The sequence below is a fragment of the Notolepis coatsorum genome (assembly GCF_963971535.1).
Source record: "Notolepis coatsorum genome assembly, chromosome: 10".
In the NCBI taxonomy this organism is placed as follows: domain Eukaryota; kingdom Metazoa; phylum Chordata; class Actinopteri; order Aulopiformes; family Paralepididae; genus Notolepis; species Notolepis coatsorum.
In genome coordinates this window covers 7,079,473-7,104,391 of record NC_140174.1, presented here as the reverse complement: position 1 = coordinate 7,104,391, position 24,919 = coordinate 7,079,473, and the positions used below count along the sequence as shown (strand labels likewise).

At 44.6% G+C, this 24,919-nt stretch overlaps 1 protein-coding gene across 1 annotated transcript in view; it reads left to right on the top strand.

Moving 5' to 3' along the window:
• Positions 1 to 6,871, top strand: part of tex2l (testis expressed 2, like) — a gene marked incomplete at both ends in the record, with an annotated part of 32,194 nt that extends 25,323 nt beyond the window's left edge. Inside the window, 3 exons of the mRNA XM_084322332.1 lie at positions 1,059 to 1,262; positions 3,224 to 3,344; positions 6,725 to 6,871. Of these exons, the coding sequence (XP_084178458.1) occupies positions 1,059 to 1,262; positions 3,224 to 3,344; positions 6,725 to 6,871 (472 nt within the window). The remainder of the gene's footprint in view (positions 1 to 1,058; positions 1,263 to 3,223; positions 3,345 to 6,724) is intronic.
• Between the last annotated feature and the right edge of the window lie 18,048 nt (positions 6,872 to 24,919).

Genomic DNA, 24,919 nt, shown 5'->3' with positions numbered 1-24,919 from the left:
ATTACAGATTATACCTTTAAATATTTTAACTTTTGCCATCCTCCACCATGGATTTTGAGCCTGTAAAAATTTTATTTGCAGGAATATATTATTATTATTATTATTATTACCAACAACGTCCCAATAAGTGTTAACAATGGCAAATTCCCCCTCGCTTAAAGGGGAATGCCACCTATTTTAAGAATTCACATCATGTTCTCCCTGTGCCCTATAGGACAGTTCAGTCAGTATGTGTGAACACGCACCACCCTCTCCTGAAGCCAGAAGTCAGAGAGAGAACCCTCCAACTGCCGATGTAACACACCTGGCATTAACATGCATCTTGGGTGATCCGATCACAAGTGTACAGCTCTAAGTACGTCTGTTCGTCTGTGGTCATATGCGAGTAATGCGACCCAGACCACCTCCGAATGTTGAGTGATCGGATCTCAATGCGTCCTCAATGCGTCTTGGGTGCATGTTCACAACTGTACTCTGTACTTAGAGCTGTCCACTTGGAATCTGAATATATATATATATAAAAATACATTACCTTTATTTCAACTCTGAAAATCCAGTGCGAACTGGACTGAACAGAATATTCCGCTCCCCTTGACTGATATGCTGATTAAATATCACTGCCTGCAGTCACTCTCTTACGTGATGTTCTTGTTAGGGTTGAAAGGTGCATGATGTTTGAATATCAGTATTTTGGACCTGGCACATATCAGATGGTATAATAACATAACCTCTATAACCTGGCAGGCTGTGGCTTAAATAATGGATGGTATATTTCATCTGTTATCACTTTTGATTTCATTTGTGGTCACTTTTGACTTTTAACCTTTTTAAATCCACTCATCAAGTCCAACTCAGCCTAAACCCTCTCATCCCTCCCACTCTCCTCTCCTCATATTCCCCCTTCTCCCCTCCACTCTCTTCCCCTCATCTTCCCCTATCTTCTCCTCTCTCCTCTTCCCCTCTCTTCTTCTCCTTCCCCTCTTCCCCTCTCTTCTCCTCTCTCCTCGTCCACTCTTCCTCTTCTCTCCCCCAATCCTCTTTTATAATCTTCTCTACAGGGGTGGCAGGACAGGACGGAAGATTTTAAGATTTGTGGACAAAATCGCTAAGTCTAAGTACTTCCAGAAGGCGACAGAAAATGAGTTCATCAAGAAGAAGATTGAGGAGATGTCGAACACTCCCTTGCTGCTCACCGTGGAGGTCAGGGAGCTGTCGGGAACCCTGGTGGTCAACATCCCACCGCCCCCTACAGATAGAATATGGTATGACCATAGATGTGCAACATTGATTTGTATGGGAATGTCTGTTCTATTTCTATGGATATCGCTTTATATCCTGGTTTCACCGACTTACTGCATTTTCACACCTATGTTTGTTTGAAATGGTCCAAATCCAAAGTGAAATTCTTAATTTTTGTTGCAGTTCTTATTGGTTCGGTTTTGTTTCACGTTTGATAAACAAATAAATAATACATGAAATGTATATAGCGCTTTTTCTAGGTACCCAAAGTCACTTTACACACACTCAAATTATTTAAATGGCAAATTATTATTTACAATTTAAATTATTTAATAAATACAGAATAGAGTAAAACACAACAAAGAAATATCAGTAATAAAACAAATTATTTAAAATGTAAAGTTTGAGTGTTGATGGAGGGAGGATGATGATCAGGTGAAAGCGAGCTTGAAGAGGCGGGTCTTGAGGGCCTGTTTGAAGGAGAGGAGGGTGGTTGATTGACGGGTGTGAATGGGAGGGTGTTCCAGAGGGAGGGTGGTTGATTGACGCGTGTGAATGGGGAGGGTGTTCCAGAGGGAGGGTGGTTGATTGACGGGTGTGGATGTGAATGGGGAGGGTGTTCCAGAGGGAGGGTGGTTGATTGACGGGTGTAGCCTGACTGTTTAGTATCACAACGTTGTTTGATTATTTTGCACTCACTAAAAGTGAAAAAGAATAACCTTGTGATGAGGAATAATCACACATTTAGAGATATTTGGAAAAATGCCAACAAAAGCTGCTTTCGGTTCGATTGCTTTCTCACCTGAAACGAAGCGCTCCAGGGTTGAGTCAGAGGTGGACTGATACCAGTCAGTGATACCAAACACTATCTGACCTATCTCAAGTCCCGCCCTCTTTTCTTGATCCTCCAATCACAACCGCTGCTTCCCTTCCTTCCCTTTGTTGTTGAGCTCAGAGCCTATTCGGTTGTTAAGTCGTGACGTATCGACCTTCCAGTAAACAGACTCTGTGGCCAAGCTTCCTGCTTTGGCCTAGGCTCACGTATTTTCAGCGCACCTCAGTGTCCCTTGTTGTTTTAATAGATCTGAGTCACGGGGTCATGTGCTCCTAGTATCTCCCGCCGTTTGAAGCGGAGCGTTTGGCCCCCGGACATGAATATACGTCAGACTAAACAACCACATTTTCCCATAGTTTGACCCACTTTCACTCCGATACACACAGTATGATTATCAAGTACGATGTGACACAGAAAGACAGGGCACGGATACTGATTCGATGTGAAAGAGGTTCGCTACGCGGATGTGATACGATTATCTATATAGTGAGCCTATTTTCCCATCTCCTCTTGCCGACAGGATATGCCGGGCTTTCCCCAGGATTTTCAAACAAGATGGTGCTGCTGAGTCACAACTAGGGGGTGGTCCCTCCTGAGGGGGTCTGTGCCCCCCGTTCATGAGCCAACAAAAAGAAAGCAATAAAGAAAGCCGATTTTCTGTAATTTCCTGCAACTTAAAAACATTAAGTACAGTTTAACGTTGAACACGAAAACACACACACACACACACACGCACGCACACACACACACGCGCGGACACACAGTGGAACAAAGGAACAGAACAATCATGTATTGGACAAAGTTGGCCCCAAGCTTTCACTGCAAAATACATTTGAAAGTGTATTTATTTATTTTCTTAAACCACATAGTGGCACTGCGCCCCCTATACCATTGTTTAGGGAAAGCCCTGGTGCGGTTGCCCTCACTCCACTGTACTACATTTGAAATTATATTAATCTCCAAGGTTGTCTCAAGTACAACGTAACATAGAAGAACGGCACACAGATACGAATAGCTCTCAACAAGTTTGCTGTGGATGTGATATGGATGTGCTGTTATGACATGCTGTTATGATGTGCTCTCTCTGTGTGTGTGCTCTCTCTGTGTGTGTGTGTGTGTGTGTGCGTGCGTGTGTGTGTGTGTGTTCAGGTATAGCTTCTGTGCGCCACCAAAGCTGGACTTGCGGGTTCGTCCCAAACTGGGGGAGAGGGAGGTGACTTTCTGCCACGTGACGGAGTGGATTGAGAAGAAGCTGCAGGATGAGTTCCAGGTTGTTGTTCTCCTCCTCTTCATCCCTCTCTGCCCTCCTCCTCTTCATCCCTCTCTCCTCTCCTCCTCTTCATCCCTCTCTCCTCTCCTCCTCTTCATCCCTCTCTGCCCTCCTCCTCTTCATCCCTCTCTGCCCTCCTCCTCCTCTTCATCCCTCTCTGCCCTCCTCCTCTTCATCACTCTCTCCTCTCCTCCTCTTCATCCCTCTCTGCCCTCCTCCTCTTCATCACTCTCTCCTCTCCTCCTCTTCATCCCTCTCTGCCCTCCTCCTCTTCATCCCTCTCTGCCCTCCTCTTCATCCCTCTCTGCCCTCCTCCTCCTCATCCCTCTCTGCCCTCCTCCTCCTCTTCATCCCTCTCTGCCCTCCTCCTCTTCATCCCTCTCTGCCCTCCTCCTCTTCATCCCTCTCTCCTCCTCTTCATCCCTCTCTGCCCTCCTCCTCTTCATCCCTCTCTGCCCTCCTCCTCTTCATCCCTCTCTCCTCCTCTTCATCCCTCTCTGCCCTCCTCCTCTTCATCCCTCTCTGCCCTCCTCCTCTTCATCCCTCTCTGCCCTCCTCCTCTTCATCCCTCTCTGCCCTCCTCCTCCCCTCCTTCATCCCTCTCTGCCCTCCTCCTCTTCATCCCTCTCTGCCCTCCTCCTCTTCATCCCTCTCTGCCCTCCTCCTCTTCATCCCTCTCTGCCCTCCTCCTCTTCATCCCTCTCTGCCCTTCTCTCCTCCCAGTGGTACTCTGAAAAAGCAAATTTATTCTAGTGAAAGTAAGATAATAAGATGAGATATTCCTTTATTGATCCCCCTATTGGGGACATGTGGGTGTCATAGCAGCGTGGGGGAGGGGAGGTGCAGGTATGGGCAGGGTGATGGTAGCATTGTATTAAGACTTATTTCAAGACAGATAGTATGTTAAGTCAAAGGTTGACTGACTACAGGAGATTTATTTGAACGTTTCCTTGTTTCATTCCAAATATGAAACAAGTCAAATTCCTTGAAACCATCAAGTGCCAATTTTTTTTTCTTTTTTTTTTCTACTTTTTTCTCCTCCTTTTTCTGTGATTTTTCTCCTCATCCCAATTTACCTCTCGTGCCAATTCTCCCCTCCCCTCCCCTGATCGTTGCTTGCATATGCCCCCCACTGGCCGGTTGTAGGGAGGATAGAAGCCTTGCATCACGTGTCCCCTCCGATACACGTGGAGGCAGCCTGTCACGTCTTTTCACCTGCCAGCGCGGACTCTCATTTGGCGAGGAGTAACGTGTGGGAGGCTCACGCTGCTCCCCCCCCCGCCATTTTCCTGACTTTGCTGTGCAGGCGTCCCCCAACCGACCTGTAGGAGTCGCTGTTCACAACGACCAGACTACCACCCTTCGACTTCCCACCCGCTGACTCTTCCAATTGAGTCAGTATGACGGCCGGCCCAAGCCGGAGGCAACAACGCCGACAGCCGGATTCGAACCCGGTGTCTCTTGCGTTGGTGACGAGCGCAATGTCCGCTGCGCCACCCAGCCGCTAGCAAGTGCCAATTTCTTGAGAGAAAAGCTAAATGAGCATTTAAGCACGATAAGTCTGAATACAAGATAACATATTTTGCCGTATCCTTCCTTGTGTATCCATGGATCCCCCCCCCCCTACCTGTGTTCTGTCCCCTATGTCCTTATACCATTTCCTCCTCCCTTCTCTTCTTCCCCCTTCGTCTTGCTCCTTTGTCCTTGACACGTCAGAAAAAAAGAAAAAAAAAGAAAAGAAAAAAACTCTCTGCTGTTTAATATTCATAAAGGACCAAACACTGTCGTGGCTGCGGCTACATGGCGTAGTGGGCAAGGCGCTCGCCACGAATGACGGAGACGCTGGGCTCGACTGTTCGAATCCAGCTCTCCACATTTGCTTTCAGTTTAGCTGGTCGTCCGTACTAATACACATTGGCCGTGTTAGGGGGTGGGAAACTGATGGGTGGGGATCGGGCGTTGTGGACAGCGACTCCTACAGGTCGGTTGGTGCGCCTGCGCAGTAGAATCAGGAAGTGTCGGGGGCAGCGTGAGCCTCCCACGCGTTACTCCTCGCCACTGAGAGATCGAGCTGCGCAGGTGAAAAGATGCGACTGCTGTTACCTCAAGTACCGGAGGGGACTCGTGCTATGGATGACTTAGTCCACATTGCAGCCGGCTTGTGGGAGGCAAGAAACAGCGTTCGTGACAGGGGAGGGTTGAATTGGATGATACGAAATTGGGATGGGAGAAAATATAGAAAATGGGAGAAAAAGTGGATAAAAAAAAAAAACACTGTCGTGGCTGAACTCTCCACGATTTATACAAGAGTTACACTTTCCTTGTCCTATTCAAATTGTATTCATACAGTAGAATCAACTGAGTAGATGCTTGGAACAGGCTGAGCTGAATCAACAAGATTAGTTGATACTATAGTATATAGAAAGATTCATATTCATATTCATACACACACACACACACATTGACATCAGGAGTGGAGATACAGGGGATACAACTGCACATGGGCCCTTTGTGTGTGTGTGTGTGGGGGGGGGGGCTTTCACAAGGATGAATGATGTCTATAAACTACATTAAATGGCTCTGACGGTAACATCATCATCTCTCCGTCAGGCCCACTGTGCTGCAACTCCGCGCTGCAAAAAGGGTCTGACAAAATAAGAAATAAAAACTAGTTTTATGTGTAGTAAAAAATTATCTGCCAGTGCAGTAAGAAAATTTGGCTTGGCAAGATCTCTTGAAATAAGTAGAAATATCTAGGGTTCTCTCTCCTGATTGGATAAAGTGGGAACAGGATATATTAGGTATTATATATTAGATATTAGGGAAAATAAATTCTGTTTACTGCAGAGCAGAGGGACTGGGAGACCAATGTTACTGACCAAACACTCTATATCAGTGATGGCTGTCGGAATGTAGAGCTATAACTAGGGATGTCCGATATTATCGGCCGACCGATATTATCGGCCGATATCGGCAGTAAAATGTGATATCGGAAAATATCGGTATCGGTTTAAAAAAAGAAAAAAACAATAACAATATTTGTTATATATATATCCAGTGAAATGATTAGTTACCTGAAATTATTCCGTTTTTTGGGGTGGGAAACCCTGCATATATCGGTATCGGTTGATATCGGTTGATATCGGTATCGGAAATTAAGAGTTGGACAATATCGGAATATCGGTATCGGTAAAAAAGCCAATATCGAGCATCCCTAGCTATAACACTTTTTAACAGAAGAATACCACTTACAGCACCACTTAACCCTCATCCGTTTTGATATCGCTTTATCCCCTGTGGTTCAGCCCACTCTGACCCATAGCGACTCCAGTGCTTCACATTCTCATCTATATTCTCCCCTCTACTTCTTCTTGTCACAGAAAGTGTTTGTGATGCCCAACATGGACGACGTTTACCTGCCCCTGATGCAGTCCGTGACGGACAGTCCTCCCGCGTCACGGCACCCCTCCCCTCACGTGGAGTCCGCCAGGATCCCCCCAGAGACCACTGGGGCAGAGTCAGACTAGTGCCTCCCTGTGGCCGAACCACGCAACCGCAGCAGGAGGGGCTGACTTTCATGTACGGACGGCTCCATCCATCATACCGGATCATTACTGTTCATCTCCATTGTTGTCGGTGTGGGTGAATCTTGTGATCAGATCGATGAATGAGAATGTTCTATAAAGTCGTCTACTCCACGTAGCCCTGAGGTAGACTTGCTTCTCCTAATATTGGTGTCTGGTAGGCAGCAAAGAATCCCTCGAGATCTGGGCGATCGGTATGTAGATGTTTGTGTTGCTGTTTGAGACACGTGGTATTGTTTACCTGTGGTTATATTGTGTGTGACACAATAGTAACGGGATGGTGTGGCGTAGCCATGACGATGAGATGCTGTGACGTACAACTACAAAGTGACACCTTTTGTTAATGTTTACACAATGAGTCTGACTCTGACCCATTTGCTTGCTGCTTCGATTGTTTACAGTTCGATGTCATTGTGAGCAGTGTACTTGACGTGAGATGATGGAAGTTGTTAATCAAATAAAAACAAGTTGGCGATGGACAATGGTGATATAGCTATCCTCTTTATTCTAATACAACCTTATAAATAAATGAATAAATGAGTTTGATTTCGAACAATAAACATGAAGAAATAACAATCAAAAATTGTTTTAAATAGAAAGACAATTTGATGTGGAAAAAAAAGAAGATAAAATAATAAACAAAACAGTCTTGTCTGAAAAGGAATAGGTAGAAGCCATATGCTTATCAGGTCCTATCCCCGTATTGCAAAATAGCACGGAGTAACATTTTCCTCCCAACAGAATGATCTGCATACAAAATCACTTGTCCATTGATAAAGTTAATATATAAAAATTACAATTAAAGGGCGCTCCAGTAGCACACCATGTACCGCGCTGCGTCGCGGATCGGCTGACCTGAGTTCGATTCCCGGACCCGCCGTCTTCCCCTGCTCTCTCTCCCGTTTCACCCTCACTGTATCTGTCGGTCATGTTTGACCAGGAAAAGCGATAAACGCTAAAAAAAATAAAGTTTAAAAAAATAATAATAATAATTACAATTAATAAATGTACAGAGATTATTTTTCGTTAAGACAAAGGACATTTCTCCCCACCCCCATAAATGTCAATCTTGCACAAAATAAACGTCACAAAGCTGACGGCGGCTGCATACGGATTTCCCTCCACACACCTCATATTTCCCCAGAGACGCTTCCGTTGACATTTCGCACAATCATAAAACCCAGTTCCACAAAGTACTAAAGGGATAACATTTAAATTATACACACACATCAGAGTCCTCCTTCCACACACATCTGAGTCCTCCTTCCTTCCCTAACGTACCTTCCACTAGAAACAAAACTAACAGTCTCAGATCAGAACTCAGTGATGCAGCTATGAGATGGTCGATCCCTATAGGTTCTCAAATGCTCTTCATCCTCCGGTTTCCTCTCAGCCTTCCTCCCTCTCAGATAATCTCACTCCTCCTACCTTTTCTATATGAGCTTTATCTTAAAACATGTCATTAAAGGTGCTGTAATTGGTCTCTCTTGTTGTTAAATTAAAATGGTCTACATGTTAAAATAAGTGTTCAAATACTGGCTCTATATTCCGACAGTCATCACTGATATAGAGTGTCTGATGAACCCATGTTACTGACCAGACACTCTATATCAGTGATGGCTGTCAGAATGTAGAGCTATTTAACAGTTATTTTAACTCATTGACTGCCAATAACGAGTATATTTGTTTTTTGCGCCCATGCATTGAACACCAAAAATAAGTATATTCGTTTAAAAAAAATAAAAATGTATTACGATACTACTCTCGCACACCTTGTGTATGGATGTGGTAACCCTGGGACTGAAATAAATGACGATCGAATCCCGATAGGTGGCAGTGTCGCCTACCTTTTGAGTACATCTGGGCCAGTTGGTCCTGTCCCCCATGAACTCAGCTGAGCAAACTGTTTGTGAGAGAGGTGGCAATAGTTATCGGTGTGTAGCGAACAATTGGAGATTATCATGAAGATGAAAAACAAGGTGAAGAATATACGTTGGAGTCCGCATTTCTGGTAAATCAGAAAAATACTAAAGCCAAACCGGCTGAGGATGTAATGTTTAGAGCGTCTCACCGCGCAGCAGTAGTATATATATTTCACTGAAATGTTCAGCGATAGCGACACAGACAGCGATTACCGAGTCAGACCCGGATGAGCCCGAATGGATGCCATGTCGAGAAGCAGGTAAGATTACCCATGGTGGCCTCCGTGGCGCCACCTGCTGCCTCAGCTGTCTTGAGATCAGAGGAGCAGGAGAGCTGGGCGTGGGCCCCCAGGTGGTGCCTCGGCACCAGGAGCTCACACCCCGGGTGGGGGCACGGGACGTCCTGGAACAAACGGGAGGCAGAGTGGTGGAACTCCTCGTGGAGGGGGAAGGTGGCGGAGCAGCCTGTGTTCTGACACTGTGTGGAGAGAAGAGGGGAGGAGAAGGAGTGGAGGGAGAGAACAGCGATGGAGACGATAGATAAGAAAAGATATTCCTTTTTTTATCCCTTTGGGGAAATTCAGGCATCATAGCAGCATGGGGGACGGGACGAGAAGGAGGTGTGGTAAATAGGAAGATGGAGGAGTTGAGAGGAGATGGAGAAAGGGGGATGAAAAGAGGGTGGTGGGCTTTAGTTTACTGAACTATATAGTATGACCCTTTTTAAAACTTCTGTCAGTGTAAAATCTGTTTCCCCCACTCCTTTGTCGCCTATATCCCCCTGCTCTTCCCCTAAATTGTGGCCTGAATATGGCCTCAACTCACCTATGGGCAAACCTCTCAACTCAGTCCGGTGGACTTGCCGCACCGGACCATCCTGAACTGCAGGGGTGATGGAGTAGACCACACCGCGTTCTGGGGGGAAGTGTACCACCCAGTAAGGGGTCGGTTCCCAGACATCCTGAATCTTGTTCCGACCCTTTACCCCATGGTTACGGACATATACAAGGTCTCCCTCCCCTATAAATGGATCTCTCACTTTCTCTTCCTGTTTCCTATCTCTGTACTCTCTCCTTGTAGCCAGCCGCTGTCGTACGTGGCTATACGCTCCCTCCAGTGACTCCTGGTGCTCCTTTACCCTCATCTAGCCCCGCCCCTAGCAAGAAATCCACAGACAGCCGGGGCTCCCGGCCAAACATTAAAAAGTAGGGAGTCATGCCAGTTGACTGATGCACGTTGTGGTGTTGTATGCATAGCTGAGGAAGGTGCCGTGGCCAATATCTCTTCTGGTCAGGGGGCAGTGTAATGTGCGATTATATCTCTCACACTGACCATTGCCCTGAGGATGGTAAGGGGTAGTACGAGACTTGTGAATCTTGTAGACCTTGCATAACTGTCTGACCAAGCTACTCTCAAAGTTTCTTCCCTGATCTGGGAAGTACCCACAACTGGGAGCTGGGAACTACGGCAAGTATTTAAGGACAATACATCACAGATACATTCCCGAATAAATGAAACCACTGCTTCACCAGAACATCAGCTACTGTACTGGCCCGCTGATCTTTAGTGGGAATGGCCTGGGTGTACTTAGAAAACACATCTGTTAAGACCAGCACATTTTCTCTTCCATTTGAAGCTGGTTCCAACATGGTAAAAATATTTCATGTGGCCGAGAAGCCTGCAAGACTGCCCATAACCGGTTAGATTTTTGGCTGTACAGCTTTTGCTAAAAAACACATCTCCCACACTGCTGACACCATTTCTCGACATCTCTGTACATATTTGGCCAGTACACTGTCGATACAGCACTTTCCCTTCCTCAGGCGCCAGGCGCTCAGGCTTTTCTCCAACGGGCCAACAGTCGTCCAATAACTCGATCTTGTTCTTGCAACACGGCTCTCTTTGGAACAACCTGGAAGCACAGAAATGTCAGACTGGATGCCAAAGAGCCTCTCCTCCCAAACATCTTTCTCCTCTGAGGCCTCAGCTGTACTGGGCTCCCTGTACCGGCGAGACAAGGCATCCGATCCGCATTCCCATTCCTAGCCCCGGGACAATATTTTAAGGTCAGGTTAAATGGAGCCAAATTCCATGTAGCAATTCTCCATAATACTGCAGGAGACACATTGATACATTCCACTACAGTACACAGATCAGCCCTCCCCCATCACTCACTCTCACTGTCACACACACATCTCCCCCCCACACACACACATACACCCTCACTCTCCACACGCACACATTGACTCCTTTGGTGAGAGATCTCACCAGATTAGCCCGGATCAAATAATTCAACTCATTGTCACAAAATGCCACAAGCCAACTAATATACGACTGGCAAAGAGTTATAAAATCCCGGTCAACCACTGGTCAACATAGCACAGTCTCCATTAATCACAGATCGTTATCGATAGAGACACACACGCACAAATGCGCACGTAAATGTGCGTACCACGCACTCATGCACGGCGGACATACTGGCTGATACACACAGACACACAACGTGCACGCAGGACGAAGACCACAGCCACACTGGTCGATTGGGGGACCAATAAAACACCCTGACAGAGAAAGGACTGGACTTCACTTCACTTCTCTGCTTGACTTCGACTAGACTACTGCACTGACTGACTGGACGGACGAGACTGGACTGACGGAACAATGACTTGACTGCATTTTTCTTTTCTACACGACCGGCCGGTTGTAACAAACTAGGTTGCTATATTCACCTTTTATAATACTTTGCTTATTCACTTTTTAAATTACATTGCTTGTTCACTTTTTATAATAAATACCTTCAAAAGTGTTTCATCTCTTTTATCTTTAAATATTTTAATACAACTTTCACGTCCGAGTCTAAAAACGTGACACTCGCCTGCCAATCGTTGCTCTACTGCACCGAGTTTGGCTGTGTCTAGGTGGGTGAGTGGCTTGTTATCTGTATATACAGTGCAGGAACCACCTAACAGATACCTCTGAACTTCTCTGACACTGCCCACTTAATAATAATTAACATAAGTAGCATGGTAAAAATACGTAGGTTATTGATCAATGAATGTATTGATACATTAACACATTGGGGACGAAGCACGTATTTATACGTGTTTCGAATCCATGCGTTGTGGACAGAATCACGGATAAAGCCGTGGCAAGTTGCTATTGCTTTTATTCCATTTTAATAACCTGTTCAAGGTCGCCGACCGGCACTGCAGATCTACCCTACGCTGTGAATTCGAAAAGGTGCAATATCGGCCAGATCCTCTTAGGGGCGCTATCGCAATAAGTGTTCCCTGTGGCAGAAGTTGTCTTTTTTTTTAATTTATCTCTAATGTAGTTTTCTACTCATCTGAAGCGATAGCTATTGTCTGTTGCACAGGATACATTTTGAATTGCGGATTTCACCATGCAATAAGGGGATTTATCATCAGCCAATGGACATATCGATCTACCAGATGGCGATCGATAACGGGGAAATGCTCGGGGGGATCCCACCGGCTCATGGTAAGATCTTTTTCACATAAATTACAGCCCGATCAGAGCTTGCTATGACACTCAACCAGCCGACCAGCGTATGTGGCTAGTTAGACGAACACTGTTATTGGTAATCAATAATAATAAACGACGTCCCCCGCCCCCCCATTTCATGCATACATGCTTTGGGACAGTCCCGATCATATGCAGTTTGAGTTATTTCTTTAGCATCTGTAAAACGGAAATGCCATTGGATATAACGTTAGCAGCTATCAGCCATTTATCTATCTTTCCAGAAAATATACGAGACCAAATCCGCTATAAAGCTTATATTCACGGCGCTATAAAATAAGAACCTATTGATGAATTTTTTTTCTCTTTAAGCCATTTTGAAGGGACGGTTTATGAACTCAATTGACAATGAGAATGGACAGATAGCAATACTATAAAGTATAGATTTAGCTCTACAAAAAGCCCCACGTCTGTTTACATTCCCCGGTCCTCTTAATTAGACTCAGCCCAGTGGTCGCGAAAGTGTTAATGGTGTACAAATGATACACCAGTAGAAGTCATGTTATTTCCTCATTGTCCTTTCTGTGTCGCCTCAAAAAATAGGATCGAGGCGATTTTTAGCCAGGCGACAGAAATAGCTGCGCGACCGTCGCTTCAAAATCTCCTGCCGTGTGGGTTCTCTCATTCATAACAATGGAGGCGATACAATTCTGTCTGTCGACTCGCAAAAAAAGTCGGTCGCCCGGCTAAAATCGCCCGCCGTGTCCTTAAGTGGCGCAGTGGGCAAGGCGCTCGCCACTAATGCAGGAGATGCTGGGTTCGAGCCCAGCTCTCGGCATTGCTACCAGCTTGGCTGGTCGTTCATACTAATACAATTGGCAGTATTAGGGGGTGGGAAGCTGGTGGGTGGGGATCGGACGTTGTGGACAGTGACTCCTACAGGTCGGTTGGTGCGCCTGCGCAGCAGAATCAGGAAGTGACGTGTCCCTCCCACGCAGACCCTCGCCGCTGAGAGATTGCGCTGTGCAGGTGAAAAGATGCGACGGCTGCCTCCTCGTGTACTGGAGGGGACACGTGATGCAAGGCTTCGTCCACATTGCAGCCGGCTTGTGGGAGGCATGGTCTAACAACGTTCGAGACAGGGGAGGGTACAATTTCATTTATTATTTATTTATTATTATTATTATAATTTCATTCCCATTTCATTCAAAAGGAAGATATTGATGGACAGTAGCTATAGTATATAGCTCAGTAGCTGTAACAGAATAATTGTATTAATTACTATTGATTAACTATCATTCAATAGCGTTTAAATTATAATGAATTAAATAATTGTATAAAGAATTTTCCATGTTCTGTCATCTAATAATATATTCCATTACCTTTCCTATCTGTATCAAAGTCAAAATGTTGGTTTTTGTGACAACAGTACAACATACAAAAGTAGCTTGACAACAGATATCCTGTGTCTAGTAGGCATGGGCCAATGTGTGATTTTGGTGATATGTGCTATTGCACAGATGTTGACCCTTAGTATGCACACGCACGCACAGTATAATATGCATGTAATAAATAGTTTGTTAATAAACTCTGTTACTTGAAAAATGCGGGCGGCTAAAGTGGTCTGCACACGGCGGGGCGACCGATGTCCCAACGACAATCGCTTGTCCCCCCACACCAGAGGCGACCGCCGCTCTGTCTAGCTGGGTGTGGCTGAATGTTTTTTCACTGAAGACGCTGTTCTGTTATCAACCATAATTTCTTTGGACAATAAACCTTATAAACCACATCAGCTGCAGCCTGGACATTAAACTCTGTCAACATCCACAACTTATTGTTTGTTACCCGAGTACAAACACATCTAGTAGGTGCACCGTGGCGCCTTGTCAATTTATTAGTTAATGACAAGCGGCCACTAAACCTTAAGTTCTGCAACTAACGTTATTTATTTAAATTGTTCCTGTTAATAATAATTAACATAAGTAGCATGGTAAATATACGTAGGTTATTGATCAATGAATGTATTGATACATTAACACATTGGGGACGAAGCACGTATTTATACGTGTTTCGAATCCATGCGCTGTGGACAGAATCACGGATAAAGCCGTGGCAAGTTGTTATTGCTTTTATTCCATTTTAATAACCTGTTCAAGGTCGCCGACCGGCACTGCAGATCTACCCTACGCTGTGAATTCGAAAAGGTGCAATACCGGCCAGATCCTCTTAGGCGCGCTATCGCGATAATAGAGTGTTCCCTGTGGCAGAAGTTGTCTTTTTTTTTTGGATCTCTAATGTCGTTTTCTACTCATCTGAAGCGATAGCTATTGTCTGTTGCACGGGATACATTTTGAATTGCGGATTTCACCATGCAATAAGGGGATTTATCATCAGCCAATGGACATATCGATCTACCAGATGGCGATCGATAACGGGGAAATGCTCGGGGGGATCCCACCGGCTCATGGTAAGATCTTTTTCACATAAATTACAGCCCGATCAGAGCTTGCTATGACACTCAACCAGCTGACCAGCGTATGTGGCTAGTTAGACGAACACGGTTATTGGTAATCAATAATAATAAACGACGTCCCCCGCCCCCCCTTTCATGCATACATGCTTTGGGACAGTCCCGATCATATGCAGTTTGAGTTATTTCTTTAGCATCTGTAAAACGGAAATGCCATTGGATATAACGTTAGCAGCTATTAGCCATTTATCTAGCTTTCCAGAAAATATACGAGACCAAATCCGCTATAAAGCTTATATTCACGGCGCTATAAAATAAGAACCTATTGATGATTTTTTTTTCTCTTTAAGCCATTTTGAAGGGACGGTTTATGAACTCAATTGACAATGAGAATGGACAGATAGCAATACTATAAAGTATAGATTTAGCTCTACAAAAAGCCCCACGTCTGTTTACATTCCCCGGTCCTCTTAATTAGACTCAGCCCAGTGGTCGCGAAAGTGTTAATGGTGTACAAATGATACACCAGTAGAAGTCATGTTATTTCCTCATTGTCCTTTCTGTGTCGCCTCAAAAAATAGGATCGAGGCGATTTTTAGCCAGGCGACAGAAATAGCTGCGCGACCGTCGCTTCAAAATCTCCTGCCGTGTGGGTTCTCTCATTCTTAACAATGGAGGCGATACAATTCTGTCGGTCGGCTCGCAAAAAAAGGTCGGTCGCCCGGCTAAAATCGCACGCCGTGTCCTTAAGTGGCGCAGTGGGCAAGGCGCTCGCCACTAATGCAGGAGATGCTGGGTTCGAGCCCAGCTCTCGGCATTGCTACCAGCTTGGCTGGTCGTTCATACTAATACAATTGGCAGTATTAGGGGGTGGGTTCCACACTCCAAGACCTAAAGAACATCGGAGTGAGCTGGAAAGAAGCAAAGGCCCTGGCCCAGAAGAGAGTGAGATGGAGAGCTCTGGTGGACGCCCTATGCCCCCCAACGGGGTAAAGAGGATTAAGTCAAGTAAGTCAGGGGGTGGGAAGCTGGTGGGTGGGGATCGGACGTTGTGGACAGTGACTCCTACAGGTCGGTTGGTGCGCCTGCGCAGCAGAATCAGGAAGCGACGTGTCCCTCCCACACAGACCCTCGCCGCTGAGATTGCGCTGTGCAGGTGAAAAGATGCGACGGCTGCCTCCTCGTGTACCGGAGGGGACACGTGATGCAAGGCTTTGTCCACATTGCAGCCGGCTTGTGGGAGGCATGGTCTAATAACGTTCGAGACAGGGGAGGGTAGAATTGGACAATACGAAATTGGGGATGGGAGAAAAACGGAAAAATGGGGAGAAAAAGTAGATACAAAAATAATATACCAAGAGGATATTACTGTCCGTGGAATGTTGGAAAATGGCCAAGCGAACAAAACAACGAAATTATACAGACAAAGAGGTGGATGTGCTGTCAGGCATCGATGCCAGTGCAGTGTCTGGTGACACCGATCTTTATGTCGTGGCTGGGCCATCCAGCCAACAGATGGTCATGGAAGGTAATAATATAATATACACTTCATTTGTATAGCACCTTTCATACAGGAATTGTCACATATCAGTAAAGAAGACGGGCATAGAAATAATTTTGTTGTCAACGATTTTATTGAGGAACATGACAAAGAATATCTTCATTTGTATTTGAAACAATATTTAACCGTATGGTTTCAAACCTTTCTAGCAAATAAATACAACGTAATTAAATTGCCTATTCACAGACAACCCTTGCCCATCAATTCCGTCGACACCCAGGAGGAGCAGGAGGCGTCCTGCAGCTAACCCCCTTCGGCGCGCCGGGGGGAGAGGGTCCTGACGGGGAGGGATGTCGAATCAGGAGAACACCATTACTATTATGGGCGAGATAAGGGACGAAGTGCGGCTCGCACGCCAGACTTTGTCAGAGTTGGTCACGGTGATGTCGGGGATACAAATTGCTCGAAAAGAGCAATAAAGACCGTTAATAACCACTTTTGTTTGTCATTGGTGTCATTATTAACCATGCTGGAATATGAATGCCTTTTTTCGTTTCGTTCTTTTAAAGTTCAATTAATACCTTGCATGCACGGTAAACTGAGCGTCATCTGGTCACTTCAAACGGCAGTCTTTTTTTTTATGTATAGGTTACTAATGATTATTTAATAAATATGAATTAACCCCAATGTAAAAACATGTACAACAGATCGCTAACGCTGTCGCGTCCCTGACAAAGACGGACAGGAGCACTTGGATTGGTCCCCGGGCGCGGCGCACGCTGCAGCCCTCGTCTGCTCCGGCTGCCTTTGGGGAGAAGGACGACGGGATGGGAGGTGCAGAGAACATTTCGTCAGCGACTCAGTGCATGTGTGTGTGTGTTCCTGTGGGTCGCCCATCGCATGTGTGTGTGTGTGTCATGAACCAAACTCAAGGTACAGACAAAAACAAAAAAGTTAAATTAAAGAATGAGTGGATCAGTAGGTCAAATCAAGAACCAAGAAGCTCTTTGCTCTTCGGAAACAGGAGCTCCACCCTGGCCCCCAACTCCAGGAGCTCCACCCTGGCCCCGGACTCCAGGAGCTCCACCCTGGACCTAGACTCCAAGAGCTCTACTCGCGACCCAGACTCCAGGAGCTCCACCCTGGCCAGGAGCTCTACCATGGCCCCGGACTCGAGCAGCCATACCCGGGTCTTGGACTCCAGGAGCTCTACCCTGGCCGCCGACTCCAGGAGCTCCAACCTGGCCCCGGACTCCAGGAGCTCCAACCTGGCCCCGGACTCCAGGAGCTCTACCCTGCCCTGCCCTGGCCGCCGACTCCAGGAGCTCCAACCTGGCCGCCGACTCCAGGAGCTCCAACCTGGCCCCGGACTCCACGAGCTCCAACCTGGCCACCGACTCCAGGAGCTCCAACCTGGCCGCCGACTCCAGGAGCTCCAACCTGGCCGCCGACTCCAGGAGCTCCAACCTGGCCGCCGACTCCAGGAGCTCCACCCGGGCTCCAGGAGCTCCACCCTGGCCCCCGATTGCAAGAACTCTACTCGCGACCCAGACTCCAACAGCTCCACCCTGGCCACGAGCTCTACCATGGCCCCGGACTCGAGTAGCCATACCCGGGTCTTAACCTGGCCCCGGCCTCCAGCAGCTCTATACGCAGCTATCCGATCTGTAGTTTCACAGAACAAGCAAGCAGCTAGACACGTAACGCAGTGTCCCTGGGGACATGCACACATTTAGAATCTTCAGTGCACTTGTACATTGTGGGTTATTCTGATACAATTGTGCCCAAATTGACAATGGCAACCAAAGTTACATACACACATGGATGATGAACCTGACAATCAACACACAACTCATGGATACAGATAGCAGCGTCTTTTCCAAATTGCACGGCTGCCAATAATTAATATCTTGATATTGTGAGCCGTTTTAGATGGCCGTTTTAAATATTCAGAATCGATATGTATAGATTTTTTTTGACAACACTACTCACCGAAGTCTGCGCTCCATGTGTATCCATCCATGTTCGCTGGTGAGGAAGTCGGGCGACAGCAGGAGCTTTGTCGTCAATTCTAGGTTGATAAAATGAGATATGTTACATTATAGGAATATGACCCACTAATGAATACACTAAATACAGCAATGTGGCTATTTGAAAACACTGCATTTGGGAAATAAATACGTCAACTGTGTTGACGTTAGCCGTGCGTTAGCTCGCAGCTAGCGCTAATGTAATAATTCCACTACTACTTCAGCAGTCATACTGACATGTATTTATTTTCTTTATTTACAGAGGTTTAAGGAAGGCGGGCAAGCAGTGTCTGTGGGCTTATTAATAACCAGAGAGCATATCTGTGAATATAACTGTCGGAGGTTGAAGTTTATTTGGATCCCCATGGCTATTCTTCCTGGGGTCCATAACACGTAAAATACAGTTACAGACATATACACTCACAACATTCACATGTCATACAGACAATTAAAACAACAATAAATACTCCTAATCAAATCCATAATACAATACAACAATATATACGCCTAATAAATTCATAATACAATACAACAATACCTACTCATAATTAATTCATAATACAATACAGCATAATACTATTTAGCTTTTACATACATTATCTATGTTCATATCAATCAATTATACAATCTTTTATACCTTGAGGTCAAGCCACTCTCGCCTAGCTGCCTCCACCGATTCAAAGTCCTCACATTCTTCTAAAACTGGATGGAAATGCTCCATGAAGGCATTCAGCTCAGCTGTGCCAAATGTTGCCAGATTGGTGGTGTCTTCTGGCCAGTTTGATATGTCAAATAGTGTGGAGGTTGCCTTCAGAACGCCGCTCTCCAGACTCTTGAAGCGCTCTGAGGCCTAGGTTACACAGGGCATTTTTGTTTTCGTTTTGTTGCTAAATGAATACGTTTGCTGTCCCTGTTACACAGAAATGCTGTTTTGGCAGGAAAACGCGTTGCCCTAGCAGGAACGGCGAGAAGGTGTTTTCGTTTTGGATACTCGCCAAAACTTGCTGACAACGTGGCCGTGTAATCTGCGCGGAGCCGTTTTTGCTCAACGCCCATGCGCAGTAGACTGTCAGACTGCAGTGTAACCTACAGCCCGCACCATGTATATCCTTCCTGTCTGGCTGTCTGTCTCAAGCCCGGGGAGCAGCACCGAGCAGCGGCCGAGGAGCAGCCCGCGCGCAGCACCGTGTATCTCTCCTGTCTGTCTGTCTGTCTCGAGCAGCAGCCCGAGCAGCACCGAACAGCAGCAGCCCCCATGCCCCGCGCGCCTCATCTCTCCTGCCTCGAGCAGCACCAAGCATAATGCCATAACGTTATTCCGAGAGCCCAGCTGTCAGAAACTGTACATTGTAACGTTAACACAGCCCAGCTGTCAACTGTACATTGTAACGTTATGTTATTTCGGGCGTTTTATTCATAATGTTATTTCGCGCGACTGTACATTGTAACATTAACACAGCGCACCCTAACTGCTTGTGTATTCTAGCAGTGTTTTAGAGGTTATTTTGTACAGTACCTTTATCTGCACTGAAACATACATTTCTACAGTACATGCAGTTGTTGGTAGATAACCGGATTATGTTTATTTATTATCTATCTCTCTGTGAGCAAAACCTATTAATATTACATATGTGTTGGCGGAATCGCGTCAATGTTTGTTATGAATAAAAACCCCTAAAGTTACAAAGTAGCCTACAGTTGACAGCTGGGCTGTGTTAACATTACAATGTACAGTCCCGCGAAATAACGTTATGAATGCCCGAAATAACATAACATTACAAAGTACAGTTGACAGCTGGGCTGTGTTAACGTTACAATGTACAGTCGCGCGAAATAATGTTATGAATGCCCGAAATAACATTACAAAGTACAGTTAACAGCTGGGCTGTGTTAACATTACAATGTACAGTCGCGCGAAATAACGTTATGAATGCCCGAAATAACATAACGTTACAAAGTACAGTTGACAGCTGGGCTGTGTTAAAGTTACAATGTACAGTTGCGCGAAATAATGTTATGAATGCCCAAAATAACATACCATTACAAAGTACAGTTGACAGCTGGGCTGTGTTAACGTTACAATGTACAGTTGCGCGAAATAACGTTATGAATGCCAGAAATAACATAACGTTACAAAGTACAATTGACAGCTGGGCTGTGTTAAAGTTACAATGTACAGTCGCGCGAAATAATGTTATGAATGCCCGAAATAACATAACGTCACAAAGTACAGGTCCAGCTCTCAAAGCTGAGTGTGGACGACAGCGGGGATGAGGGAGAGTAACTACCTCCCCGCGCATGCTCAGTGCTGAATTCGAGACGAGATCCGTTGTGGTCTGACCAAGCCTCGTTCTGACTAAACGAAAGCGCTCAAGGTGCAAAACGAATGTCTAACTCGGCTGCCACGTGCGTTGCGCTCTGGAAAGCGAAACTCACCTGAAAAACGAAACGAAAACAGCCTAGGTGTAACTCCAGCCTCAGAAGCTGTTGGTGAGGCGAAGCTTCAGTGTGTTGAAGGTGTCATCATCAGCATTGGTCCTGCTGAGCTGGACAACCTGCCAGATGCTTCCTGGCCCAACCTCTTCCATAAACTGGTGTAGCCTTGGACCTGGGTTTGTCTAGTTAAAAAAAATATATATATAAAAGAATGTTGAGAATATTTTAGTAATTTTTATTACAAAAAAGCCCTTTTAGTAGGCCTATGTTGAGCTGTGACAATATTAAATACAATTATGTAACTATCAAATATTATTTTAAATATGTATGTATCCCGTAAAAAGGTCAGTTGGTGTAAACATGCCTATTTTAACACTTTGAGCGCCACGCCGTGTTTTCCTTTTTACCCCCTTGAATGCCACGGTCCACTCCCAATGTTAACGTTAATATCACCTAATCTATGTTTTAAATTATGTGTCTAATCTGCCCGTCGCTTATCAAAGAATCATTTTCCAGTCAGTGTTGTCAAGGCAGATTGGTTTTTTATCGCTTCATTTCCGTTTGAGAGCATTTTGAAAAGCACCCATTTTCAGGTGAAAAACAGCCCATTCTGTGATAATCGCCTTTTACTGGAATATTCCAGAACGTTGATATTTGTCTGCCTATTTATGAATCGTTTTCAAATAAACGCTAGATGATCAATAGTATACACGCACGCACGAGCCGCGCGCTGATAATATAAATGTAAATATCTGATTTCATTTCCTCATGGATTTTACAGTGAAACAGATAGAGCACATATCACAAAAAAACTTATATCTCCTCGAAAACGAGTCTGATTATCCTAACACTGATAACATAGATTCCTTACCTGACATCAGTTGGTATCCAAATGGTATATTCCAATTACTGATCACCATTAGAAAAAATCGATAAGTGTATAGATCTAACGTGTATACAGTAGAACTCATGATCCGCGGGGCTCAGAGGATCCAGAATGAACTCTGGTAATTCCGGCTGCATCAGTGGACTGGAAAATGTGGACAGGAATATTTCCCCCCCCCCATCCATTTTCATTGAGTCCATTCCAAAAGGGTGATTTACCATCTGGGAGACGATAGGGGGCGCTTTTTTCACATCTGATCGCCGGCGGCCCTTGGGTAGGCTAGGGTAGGCTCGCGTGATGCAATATGATTTCAGATCGCTAAAAGAAAATAATAATAATAATAATAATTCCGAGAAATCTCGTGAGTGGCTTTCAACGTAACTATCGTAAACACGAGATTAGCCGTGAGTGGCTCTCAAAGTGAAAATGAATGTTTTCTATGTATTTCCCATCACTAGAATCAGCTAAATATATCTGCTTTTTGATGAAAATGTTGGTTTTGGACCCAAAATATTTTAGTAATTTTTATTACAAAAAAGCGCTTTTAGTAGGCCTATGTTGAGCTGTGACAATATTAAATACAATTATGTAACTATCAAATATTATTTTAAATATGTATGTATCCCGTAAAAAGGTCAGTTGGTGTAAACATGCCTATTTTAACACTTTGAGCGCCACGCCGTGTTTTCCTTTTTACCCCTTTGAATGCCACGGTCCACTCCCAATGTTAATGTTAATATCGCCTAATCTATGTTTTAAATTATGTGTCTAATCTGCCCGTCACTTATCAAAGAATCATTTTCCAGTCAGTGTTGTCAAGGCAGATTGTTTTTTTATCGCTTCATTTCCGTTTGAGAGCATTTTGAAAAGCACCCGTTTTCAGGTGAAAAACAGCCCATTCTGTGATAATCGCCTTTTACTGGAATATTCCAGAACGTTGATATTTGTCTGCCTATTTATGAATCGTTTTCAAATAAACGCTAGATGATCAATAGTATACGTGCACGCACGCACGTTCGAGCCGCGCGCTGATAATAGCTGATTTCATTTCCTCATGGATTTTACAGTGAAACAGATAGAGCACATATCACAAAAAAGCTTATATCTCCTCGAAAACGAGTCTGATTATCCTAACACTGATAACATAGATTCCTTACCTGACATCAGATGGTATCCAAATGGTATATTCCAATTCCTGATCACCATTCGAAAAAATCGATAAGTGTATAGATCTAACGTGTATACAGTAGAACTCATGATCCGCGGGGCTCAGAGGATCCAGAATGAACTCTGGTAACTCCGGCTGCATCAGTGGACTGGAAAATGTGGACTGGAATATTTTTTTCCCCCCATCCATTTTCATTGAGTCCATTCCAAAAGGGTGATTTACCATCTGGGAGACGATAGGGGGCGCTTTTTTCACATCTGATCGCCGGCGGCCCTTGGGTAGGCTAGGGTAGGCTCGCGTGATGCAATATGATTTCAGATCACTAAAAAATAATAATAATAATTCCGAGAAATCTCGTGAGTGGCTTTCAACGTAACTATCGTAAACACGAGTTTAGCCGTGAGTGGCTCTCAAAGTGAAAATGAATGTTTTCTATGTATTTCCCATCACTAGAATCAGCTAAATATATCTGCTTTTTGATGAAAATGTTGGCTTTGGACCCAAAATATTTTAGTAATTTTTATTACAAAAAAGCCCTTTTAGTAGGCCTATGTTGAGCTGTGACAATATTAAATACAATTATGTAACTATCAAATATTATTTTAAATATGTATGTATCCCGTAAAAAGGTCAGTTGGTGTAAACATGCCTATTTTAACACTTTGAGCGCCACGCCGTGTTTTCCTTTTTACCCCTTTGAATGCCACGGTCCACTCCCAATGTTAATGTTAATATCGCCTAATCTATGTTTTAAATTATGTGTCTAATCTGCCCGTCACTTATCAAAGAATCATTTTCCAGTCAGTGTTGTCAAGGCAGATTGGTTTTTTATCGCTTCATTTCCGTTTGAGAGCATTTTGAAAAGCACCCGTTTTCAGGTGAAAAACAGCCCATTCTGTGATAATCGCCTTTTACTGGAATATTCCAGAACGTTGATATTTGTCTGCCTATTTATGAATCGTTTTCAAATAAACGCTAGATGATCAATAGTATACGTGCACGCACGCACGTTCGAGCCGCGCGCTGATAATAGCTGATTTCATTTCCTCATGGATTTTACAGTGAAACTGATAGAGCACATATCACAAAAAAGCGTATATCTCCTCGAAAACGAGTCTGATTATCCTAACACTGATAACATAGATTCCTTACCTGACATCAGATGGTATCCAAATGGTATATTCCAATTCCTGATCACCATTCGAAAAAATCGATAAGTGTATAGATCTAACGTGTATACAGTAGAACTCATGATCCGCGGGGCTCAAAGGATCCAGAATGAACTCTGGTAACTCCGGCTGCATCAGTGGACTGGAAAATGTGGACTGGAATATTTTTTTCCCCCCATCCATTTTCATTGAGTCCATTCCAAAAGGGTGATTTACCATCTGGGAGACGATAGGGGGCGCTTTTTTCACATCTGATCGCCGGCGGCCCTTGGGTAGGCTAGGGTAGGCTCGCGTGATGCAATATGATTTCAGATCACTAAAAAATAATAATAATAATTCCGAGAAATCTCGTGAGTGGCTTTCAACGTAACTATCGTAAACACGAGTTTAGCCGTGAGTGGCTCTCAAAGTGAAAATGAATGTTTTCTATGTATTTCCCATCACTAGAATCAGCTAAATATATCTGCTTTTTGATGAAAATGTTGGCTTTGGACCCAAAATATTTTAGTAATTTTTATTACAAAAAAGCCCTTTTAGTAGGCCTATGTTGAGCTGTGACAATATTAAATACAATTATGTAACTATCAAATATTATTTTAAATATGTATGTATCCCGTAAAAAGGTCAGTTGGTGTAAACATGCCTATTTTAACACTTTGAGCGCCACGCCGTGTTTTCCTTTTTACCCCTTTGAATGCCACGGTCCACTCCCAATGTTAATGTTAATATCGCCTAATCTATGTTTTAAATTATGTGTCTAATCTGCCCGTCACTTATCAAAGAATCATTTTCCAGTCAGTGTTGTCAAGGCAGATTGGTTTTTTATCGCTTCATTTCCGTTTGAGAGCATTTTGAAAAGCACCCGTTTTCAGGTGAAAAACAGCCCATTCTGTGATAATCGCCTTTTACTGGAATATTCCAGAACG